Below are 10,789 nucleotides of genomic sequence, written 5' to 3' on the forward strand. Positions count from 1 at the left end.
GCGGGGCGGGGCCTGGTGCGCGTCCTCCCCGCCCTGCGCCGGCGCGCCCTCCCCCGGCGCCTCCCCGTGCGGGCCACGGGAGTTTTTAAAGTACGCTGGCAGCTGCGCGAGCCGGACATTCGGGAGCCGCCCGCTGCAAGGTCCCTGCGCTCGCGGAGCTCCCGCCGCCGCTGTCCTGGGGCGGCCGTACAATCCTCGGCAGTGTCCTGAGACTGTATGGTCATCTCAGCCGCCGCGCCCTCCCGGACCCTGCCTCGCGCCGGCTCCGATCCTTACAGCCACTTTTATTTTTAAATTTTTTTTTTTTTTGAAAAGCCAGAAAATTGACTCCAGTTCGAGGGAAAAAGGAACTTCGGCTCCCTTCTCGCAGCTCCCTTTTCGTGTCTGACAACCTCCTCCCACTCCTTTCCCGACCCCGCCTCCAGGTGCAGGTTCCTCCCCGTCACCTTTCTCCACCCCCTTCGTCCGCACCTAGGCGGCGGGGCGCCCGCAAACTTCCACCCGATCGTGCGGGGCGCTAGACCCGCGAACACTAAGGAGCGCTCACGCCCGCCCGAGTCTCGGGGAGCCCGCGCTGCAGCGGCTGCAGCCCCCACTGGTCGGCGAGGCCAGGTGCTCAGCGTCCCCGAGGGCCAGGGCGACAATGACAGCTGACAAGGAGAAAAAGAGGTAAGCCGGTGTGGGACGGCGAGGTCGCTGGTCCCAGGCAGTGGCCGAGCTTCGCGAGACAGGCGCGACCGCAAGTGTCCCGGAGAGGCGCGCGGAGGTCCTGGGGCCTGGGCGGTGGCGTGGAGGACGTGGGGCAGAAAGCAGGTGCGGGTTTGGGACGCGGAGCTGCGGCTTCGCAGTGAAGGATTCCAGGGCGCGGCGGAGGCGGAAGGGGGTGGCCCCGGAGGTCCCGGTGTTTCGGGCGCTCTGCTCCTGGGGCACTGTACTACAGCTGCCCGCGAGTTGTACTATTTCTGGGTCGATGCCCGACTTTCTCAGGTCTTACCTAGTGAAGCTGCAGCCGCGCCTCTATTATCCTCTAGACCCCCACCCCGGGCCTCTCCAAATGAGCTTCGGTGGCCGCTCTGCGCCCCAAAATGGCTGGGGGCAGTCGGGGGACGCGCGGCGAAGGAACGAGTCCCGCAGAGTGGCGGGACTCGGCCGAGGTCTCCACAGCCCGACGCCACCCCCTTCCCTCACCCTGCTGCGGACTCCGCCGTAGAGCGGGTAGTGACCTGGGTTGCCCTGCGGGGGCAGGTGTCTCGGTGTGCAGGGCGGGCATGGCGACAGGGGCGTCCTGGGCGGCTGACTTCCCAGAGGACAGAGAAGGGCAGCCGCAGTTCGCTCGCCTGCCCTGCGCGCCTGGCGGCACTGGGTGAGAGGCGCCGCGGGCAACCCCGCTGCCCTTGCGGGGCGCCGGCCCCCTCCGCGCGTGGCTCCCGCGCGGCCGCTTGCTGCTTGGGTCCCCCGCGGAGTGCAGCGGCGGGGAGCTGGAGCCGGGCTGGGAGGGCCGAGGGAAGGACGGCCGAGCCGACCGCTCCTGCTGCTGGGAGCGCCCTGCGGGACGCGAGCCAGGAGCAGCGTATCCCGGGTCGCGAGCGGCGGCTCCCACCGCCGGGCCGCTGCGATAAGGGCTTGATAAGCTGGAGCTAATAGCACCCGTGCTGGCCGGGCGCCTGGGCCCTGCCCTCGAAGATCGTCAAGGGGGGACCGGGAGTCACCCCTCGTCGCGCCCCGGGGCCTGCACCCTCGAGAGAGAGCCGGTGCGCACCGCCGCGGGCCGTGGGCGCAGGCTGAGGTCCTGCAGTCCTTAGGGGCCGGGGCAAGGAATAAGGCTTTCGGGTGCGGGCACCGTGTGGAAAGCCAATCGTAACGCTGACCGCAGTGACCTAATAATCAGAAAACTAAGTTATAGCCGGGCCTTCGGCGAGCGTTCTGGGCTCTAGAGGCACCTAGGAAACTTATTGTACATTTTACAACTGTGATGCCTATCGGGGAATGTCGCAATCGCGGAGGAGGGGCCTGATGGTAATCTCGACAAAAGTGCGAAGCGTCGGCCTCTCCCGCGCGCCTTGTTGTCAGGTCCTGTGTTCTTAGGTGTCTTTTCATGGTCCCCACGAGCTGAGAGGAAGGGGGGAAAGTTTTCTGTACCGCCGGCTGTAGTGCCCCTTTGGTTTGAGGGCCGGCGGGAGGTAGAAGGAGCCGGCGGGGAGCGGGAAGAAAGTTTTCGTACCGCAGTAATTTGTGAGTCTCCAAATTATTGGTGCAAGTGGCTGCTTTAAGACGCCTTTTGGGGGGGCTGTCTGTGAAATCTCCAGGAGACCACTGAGCGTATTGGTGGCCGCCCTTTGCGACCTGTGTGGATGTTTTTGCGGGAAGAGTGGCAGGGCAAATAGCGGGTCCCCCTCCACCCAGAGCTCCAGGAGGAGTCGGAATCCCGTTGAGCAAACCATTTTAGACTCCTTTACTTCTCCCCTTGGGCTCTTTCGGCTGCAGGCTTCTGGAAACACCAAGATGGTATTAAAACTTGTGAACCAGTGCATTACATGTGTGATGTGACAGGGAGGCTGCCTACCAGGTGTTAAAAAATTTGTGTTTCTTTGGGTTCCAGAGTAATTTGTTCTCTAGACTTTTGTAACAGTCCCTCTAAAGCCCCCTCGGGAAGTGGGTAGGATCATTTGCTTCCAAAACTTTCCTGTGCTGACAGGGATGTTAAAATGTAACAATCAAGAGTTTGTCTTCTAAACTACCAAAAGGAGCTGCTTTGACTCCTGGCAAAGTGCAAGTCTCAACCAGCCACCTTCCTGACTCTACGAGGACTAAGTGTGGCAGTTCTTGAGTGTGGAGAGGGCGGGTGGTCAGGTGGATGCAAATGACAGCCTTGGATAAGCAGGGATCAAAGTCCAGTCACAAAGGCGGTCTCAGGTCTGAGTGCCTTTCAGGAACGCCTCTATTAGCCTGGGACCAGTGTTGGCCGGAGCTCGGGAGACACTGGAGCAGAAGTTTCCAAACTCTCATTTGCTTCCCATGTCAGCTGGACAAAATAAAATCAAAGTTCATTTTTGCTATCTCTAAAGGAAAAATATCGCTGGGCAGTTTGAGTCAATTGAAGCATATTTTAAATATATATTCCTCTGATAGTTGATATCAGTTTATGTTTTATTATCAAAAATGCAGTATGGTGCAGAATGGATGTACACTGTGAGTTTAGGTATTTAAATTTTAATTTATGCAGCTTTTATGAAGTTCAAAAGAATGCAGTGGCTTCAGGTTTTTTCAATGTTGGTGAGAACCTTAGGATTTTTTTCACGAGGGATTTTGGAAACCATCTAGTCAAATATTTATCTTTGTAATAAAACCCTGAGAGGTTAAAATGACTTCTGTGGTCACAAGGAAAATTAGTACTGATAATAATCAGAACTCTGGTTCATTATGTTCAGTTAATATTTATTTTCTTATCATTTCCCCTCATTCTTTGAAATGCCTGTAACCAATAAGGATATCAGAAAGGGTCAGCGCATCCTGATATCACCATATACCATACAAGATTCCCCAAGCCACTGAATTTTGTAGGACACAGATTTGTTTTTGTAGGTACTGTAATTATAAGAGCCTTCAGCCCACAGCAGAAGTGATTCTGGTCTGTTTGTTTATTTGTTTTTGAAAAAAGACAGGCAGAATGTACGCTCATCTTGGTGTCTGTAAACTCAAGAAAATCATAAATTCATTCTTTTAGTACTGTCCCTTTATTTCAATTAGAAAAAAAGTATCTATACAGATGATCTTATTATTAAACAAAACTAGTGTGGGGACGCAGGTGGAGCAGATTATTTTGTGAATTAGAGAACGCTTCCCCAGCTGCTAGATTGCTTTTGTACTGGGTGAACTGACATGTTCACTAGGGGTTAAAACCATGAGGCTGAGTAGTGTGGCTGAGTAGCCGGCATCCAATGTCAGTCGGTTTCTGTCTCTCCTGTTTCGGGGTACATATGCATAGGGGGCACCTCAACTTTCTAGGAATCTGTTCTGCAAAGTGTTTAGAAATAGAAGGAACCAATTAGATAAATCTTAGTGCTCCAGGACTAACTGTCCAAATATATTTGAAAATACTTGCTACAGTTAATTATGCCAAGATTTAGGCTTTTCCGCTTTTCAGGAAGCCTGTCCAGTCGTTGCTTTTTTTCTATGTTTCCCTGTCCTCTGTTGGCTTGATTATTTTCCCATTCATTTTAGCCTGATGGATCTTCCCTTTGGTTCTTGGTACTGACAGGTCTCGCTTTTACCATCATCATGCAGTTAGAGGTGTTTACCCTGCCCTCACCTAGCCCCACGGTGCCTGTTCTCAATTATATTCACCCCAAAATATGAATCAGTATGGCACATGTGTGTTGAAGAATTCCTCCTAATTTAGATAAAGTGCTGAAGAGCTGACCAGGCAACAGTCTGATTAAGGTGGGGAGAAGGGACACACAGATGAACTTAGCTGAAAATATAAATAGCCCGCAGCCCACACGTGACTTTTCTGTAGGGATCAAATATTTTAAGCAAACGATAAGCTCTAAGCAGCATTTCCAGTAACAACCACACACACAAGCACACACAGTAATTTAAGGGTGTAAGGGGGGATGCGGTTCATAGAGTCCCTGGAGTCACAAAGAGTAGGAGCTTCGAGGCCTGGGGGTAGTCGGTGTTTGGGGGTCATGAGATAGAGAAAACAGGAAGTTCAAGGACACTCTCCATCTGCCGTGAACTTTGTCACCTTAGGCTCCCCAGATCAACTGTTTGCTGTACTTTACACACTTGCGTTGGGTGAGGGGCACAAGGGAACTGGGCAGAGCTTCCTCAACTGCAAGGGCCCTGTGGTTCCTGGTTAAGCCAAGAAGAGCGGTAGAGACAGCTGTGACCCCAGGAGATGCTGGGAAAGCAGAGAGGGGCTTTTTGCCCACACTGTAAATTGGCATCGGGGGTATTCTGTGATTTTGTGAAACTGTACCAGATGTTACATAACACCTTTTTTGTCCCCAAAAGAAGTCTGCTCCACTCTTACTGGCCTTCCACAGTTGTTTAATCTGGAGACTGCAAATACCTACACTTGGGGGTCTCCCTGGGGGACCTTTGCACTTTAGGATCCTTCGGTTCCAGTCCCAGGCCACTTCTACATTTCCCAGGCAGTGACTTTCCCTGCCTTGAAGAGGGGGGCAGGAGGTGGGTGCAGACATCTAGTAAGACTTTGGGGTGCAGCTTTACCTGTACCTGGCCAGCCTGTGTGTCCACCTGCCGTGTGCCCTCAGTAACAGGCGGGAGGGAAGCCAAACACACTGCTCAGGGTTAATTTTGGTGTGATTTGTTTTGTTAATGCTTATTAAAGCGCTGTGAAAATAATTCTCCAGCATGCATTTGGAAGCCCTATCTCCTAGGAATATGTGTGGCCCTAGTAAAAATTTTGTGCACAAAGGCAAAACCAAAGCTGAATGCTCAGTCTTACATCGCCAGCAGCAGCTTTAGAACTTTCCATGGGTTGACTCTTTAAGTCCTCATATCACCTCATGAGATAAGCCCTGTTATTAGCCCCATTTCACTGATGGGAAGACTGAAGGTTACTGCCCAGGGTCACCAGGCAGAGTTGAGATTTAGCCTGGGCAAAGTGTTGCCACCTTCTATCCTCACCCACTGTTCCATGCCTCCCCGCCTTAGCTAAGAGACTATAAAACTATTTACTACCGTGTCTGAATGTGGTAAGCCTGCTATAAATGATAACTGCTTCTGTTGTCTTTATAATTATTATAATGACCTTTCTCCCCTGTGACTCCTCGCTCATCTCAAGCCTTCCAGCCAGGAACTGAAGATCTGAAGGTAGACCTGGAATCTCTGGAATTTCTTTCATTTTTCTTTTAATTTTTTAAAGAGAATAAAAATATTTTTTTAAAAAACATTATAAATGATATAGAAGTTCACTAAACAAGATGATAGGAATTTAACAAATTCAACAACTTCTGACATTGCCAGTTCTACGGATAACCCACTACTATTGTAGATTGCTAGGCTATATTGGAATATTTTGCTGAATTCACACACCTACAATATTTAAATGACAGTGGGTTACCCACCTCTGACAAAACTAAACAAAAAAAGGGGATACAGAATAAGCACTTCCCTGGCAAGCGCAAAGGCCTGAGTTCAATCCCTGGTTCCGCAAAAAAAAAGAAAAAGAAAAAAGGATACAAATGAGAGACCATTTTGTATCTGTATTTTCAAAATAGTTAGGATAGATATACAGCTACTTTCTCTTAATCAATGAATGGAAAGATTTTTACTAATAGTGTTTGTTAACAGGATATCATGTGTGCATCTTGTACAATGAATAACCACTAAGAAGACAACAATATGCAATGTGTTAATTATTGAAACTGTCCTACTAATTGGTTTTGAAATTGTCTCATTGCTATTTGCTTCTCAATGAAATTATTAAAAAAAAATTCAAAGTAGTTGTTCAAATTCCAAGATATAAGTGTGCAAAATTGGTAAAAAAAAAAAAAAAAATGCAAAACAAAATGCAAGCATTAACTGTTTCTCTCAGTAGAGCAGTAGAAATTGGCAGTACAATTATCCCAGCTATCCTGTGTATATGCCTGTGTATTTTTTCCTTTTTTCTTTCTTTCTTTTCTCCTTTCCCTCATCCAGCTATTCCTTTCCTTTGAGCAGTTTCTTCCCTTTCACAGTATCTATTGTACCTTTCAGATTTTATTTACTCTTTCAGGTCCTTACACTAGGAAGACAATACAATGTTTATATACACAGGTCTGATTTATTTCACTGGATTTTCCTCAGCTCAGACAGAAGGGTGGTTCTCTGCTGCCCTAGGAGTTCAAAGTTTTCCACCTCCCACCCTTTGCTGGTGGCAGGACTTCAATAAGCACCCAACCTTCGGACTCCATTGTGCCGCAGAACCTGTTAGGAGAGCTTCCTCTGTGGCTTCTGAGGGACCATCTACGATCAAGATGCACAGGACTTCCTCCGGTTCTTTTGATCTTTTGAAACTGCAAGCACAGGAAGGAAAGAATGGATGGGGGGATAAAGAATAGCTACGATTGCTGCACCCCTGTGTTGCGTCCTTCTAGAGCCCTTTCTCTGGTGAGCTCCAGGCCTTTACAAGAGCTGGGCTCTGCCCTGTGAGTCTAGAGCACTTGCGTCTTGCCAGGGCTTCATTAATAACTGCACCGATGTGTCTCATAACAGAGGCAGAAGCCTGCCATGTTGGCACTTGTGTGTCACTGCATATGGGGTGGCTCCCCAGGAGCACTGTATGTGCCACTGAAAGCCCCTACAGTGTTCAAGTAGAGCTTGGGTGTCATTTGAGGCCAGCTGCCTGCTCCTGCTATTGGAAGGCACAGAGCTGATCTGAAAGCCTGAAGTTCAGGAGCGTGCCACACTGCTTTGAGACCCCAGAAGCGGAAGAGGCAGATATAGGCTAGGCAAGAGCCTTAACTAAAATGGCTTTTCCTAACATCTCAAGAAATATTGGTTTGCTTGACCACCTTAGGCTGTTTCCAGGGGCCGCAAGTGTGTCAGCAAAGCTCCCATTTTGCAGCGCGGCCGTCAGAAGCTTCACATGTTCCTGGGAGACCCACTTGCACCTCATGACTTGTAGAGGCCTCAGTTTTCAATTATTGGTGCTACTAATGACCGTAGACAGCAGATCCTTTTCTCCCGCAGGAAGATAATTTAGAAAGGGTAGCTTGTCAATACGGGAAATGATTGTATTGAAAAGTGTATATTAGTCCTGTACTCATCTGACAATAAAAAAAAAATTCAGCAAGCCATGGAAATGGATTGTCGGAGCTCCTTTTTTTGTACGCCCTGTATTCCCCCTCTTGATGGCATCCTCCAATAGAAACCAGAAAGATCCCAAGCCTCATAGTACATGCCGGGAAACCTAGTATATTAGTGAGACATGTGGGCTGAACACGGGCCTGTTGTGTCACACTCCTGCCTGTGCTGCTGGAGGTCACTCCCACTGCTTGTTGGTTGTCCCTAAAGGCTAGCAGGGCAGCCAGTGGCAATCTCAGTGGCTCTCATGGCTTCTTTTGATCTCATTTGTCATCCGAGGGCCTTGATGTTGGTCGGCAACTGACAGATCAGCAGTTTATTATGAGTAAGAGGACATGGGGATTCAATCTGAGAAGGAGCAGAAACATTGCACAAATATTTTTAAATATATCAGTTAGCATATAGAGTTGATCAGTGGTAATCCTTCGAGTCACAATACCTGATGTGTTCTCTGTCTCTCCTGATGTTTTATCACTATTAACAATTTCATTTATGATTTTAAAAAATTGTTGTACTGTTACCACTTTGTATACAATGTGTCCTGGTTGTCCTCTGCAAGGAGATAAGGGAAAGGACGAATACTGTCCTCCTTCTGACTTGGGAAATGGCGCTCCTCAGACAAGCAGCCCACACCTCCTATGGGGAGGCTGGCCCCCCACACCTCAGGGTCCTGGTGGCAACTCGCAGGCCAAGAGCACAGAGCAGTGACTCAAGCTGTACGCGAGCTCGTCTCATCACTAATGAGTAATGACAGCAAATATTTACAGGCCTCCTTCCTACCTTTACAACTTCCTGTTGCTGTAGCACTTTGGAGTGTTGAGAAAGATTGTTCTGGAAAAAGACATCATACACAGCTGCAGGAAAGAGTGCCTTTCTGTACACAGAAAAAAAATCTGTTCCTTGGCTTTGCGTGTGAATTCTAGGTGGAAACAGAAAGTTATGCTCATGAAGGACTATTTGAGAATTCCAGACTTCAAAACAAAATTAAAAAATCAATTGTGGTCTATCAAAGATGTGGGAAAATAGGACAAATAATATTTTTAGAACATATTCTAGAGACACATAGGACTATACAAAGTAGTCAAAGGAATTTTTTTTTTTTTTTCCAATACTGGGCATCGAACTCAGGACCTTGCACTTGCCAGGCAGGCGCTTATGCTACAAGACTATGTAAGTTAGTAAAGTAAAATATGGGATTGAAGCACAGACAAATGGATAATCACTCTTATGAATGAACACAGGGTTTCCATAAAATTTTTATGAATGAAAATATTCATGCTTGGGCCAGGGATGTAGCTTGGTGGCATAAGCGCCCGCCTGGCAAGTGAAAGGTCCCGAGTTCAATCCTGGTACCACCAAAAAAAAAAAAAAAGAAAGAAAGAAAATATGCTTAATAGAGTAACAAGGCATTTACAATATACCATGTAGGGGATTCAAGGAGCAAAAAGAACATCATTTACTTCATCAAGAATCTACACTAAATCTCTGAAATGCTCGTTTCCTGTGTATTTAGTTGAAAATGCAGTCTGGTGCAGTTGCTGGCCCAGTAAGGTTCTGTGAGCCGCCGTACGCCTGCGCTGCTCGCCCGTGCGTCCAAGGGTTTTCAGGTGCTATTTTAGAATGGCAGTGTTCCCTCCAGCACTGGCTGAGGTCGATGGAGCTAATTTTGGTGCCCAGAGAGAAGGCGTGTGCAGAGCCAAAAGGCCTCTGGTCCAGGGCTCGATGCAGTGCGGGCTACCAGCACACCGCCACTGTGTTTCACCTTTAGAAGCTTTATTTGTGTGTTTGCACAACAAGTGTTTACCCAGACGCTAAGATAAGGAAGTATGAAGGTCGCATCTCACTGTGACAAGGGCGCGTCTATAAATGTAACCCTATCACTACACAGCAGGAGTCTGCCTTTTACTCTCTACCTGGGACTTAGGGGAATTAGGGGTGGGCAGGGCATGGGAGCCAAGACCTTTCCCAGCCTCTCCAGGGCTTTCTTACCATCTCTGCTTGTTTTGGCCCCATGATGTGCCGCTCCCATTGGGTGAGGGCCTTTGTGGTGCTCAGGCGGTCAGAGGGCAGTCCTAGTGAGTGTGTGGTCCTGAGCTCGGGGTCCTCCGGCTTTCCGTGGAAACTGACGCCAGTGCCTCTCCCTGCTCTGTCCACGTGGGAGCACCCAGACTGCCAAGCCTGCTCCCCTAGCCTCTTCCGTGAAGCCCGCAGGTGTCAAGACCGCCCCTGTCCTAGGCTTGCTTGGTAGGTTGCTCTACGTGGGAAGCCCAGAGAAGCCTCGGTGGGAAAAGGAGTGTCTGCTGTGCAGCTGGCGTCCCCCTGAAGGACTCCGAAGGACTAGCAGGCCACTTAGAGCTCGGCATTCTTCTGAAGGACAGCCTGGTGGCAGTGGCATTTACCTCTGCAGCAAGGAACCTACTCCAGCTCTCTCACTCCCCTCCCTGTCATCCTATCTGCCTTGCGCCTCCCAAAGCCAAGCTTCTGCCCTCACCCCGCAGACGGTGTCGCGGCCCTCATTGCTACCTGTGCCTCACAGTGGCACGAACCTGGATGCTTCTTCTGCCCTCCTACTCAAGTACCTCACACTTTCTCCCCAGCTCACACTGAACCCCGACATAATTCCCCCCTGGCACCACTCCTCCATTTCTCACTAGCTCTTGGTTATGTTTTCTAATGTTTCCTTGTTACCCAATGATATTTCATTTGTTCTCACCCATTACTCATGGACAGGGATCTAACTCTCCGGTGTGTCCTGTAATAGCTTGCTGCTTCATTGATTGTTTGATTGGTGCTGGTGACTAAACCTAGAACATTCACACTAAGTTATGTCCCCACCACCACCACCATCATTGTTTTTGAGACAGGGTCTTGTAAAGTCACTAACTAGTCCAGAATGGGTTCAAATTTAGGATCGTCCTTCCTCAGTCTCCCAGAGTGTTGGGAGTCCTGCTGCCTGCCGTCACAACTGCTTTTT

The 10,789-nt window shown here is 49.3% G+C and overlaps 1 protein-coding gene across 2 annotated transcripts in view; it reads left to right on the plus strand.

The window, feature by feature from the left end:
* The first annotated feature begins 101 nt into the window (after nt 1-101).
* Epas1 (endothelial PAS domain protein 1) overlaps nt 102-10,789 on the plus strand; it is an 82,362-nt gene continuing 71,674 nt past the window's right edge. The window contains exon 1 of one of the 2 annotated variants that reach the window (XM_023711170.1): nt 102-669. In XM_023711170.1, the coding sequence (XP_023566938.1) occupies nt 644-669 (26 nt within the window). In that variant the 5' untranslated portion in view covers nt 102-643. The remainder of the gene's footprint in view (nt 670-10,789) is intronic. The other variant, XM_023711169.1, reaches the window with a different exon arrangement.

This window comes from Octodon degus, unplaced genomic scaffold (genome assembly GCF_000260255.1).
Source record: "Octodon degus isolate 3935 unplaced genomic scaffold, OctDeg1.0 scaffold00020, whole genome shotgun sequence".
Taxonomy (NCBI): Eukaryota; Metazoa; Chordata; class Mammalia; order Rodentia; family Octodontidae; genus Octodon; species Octodon degus.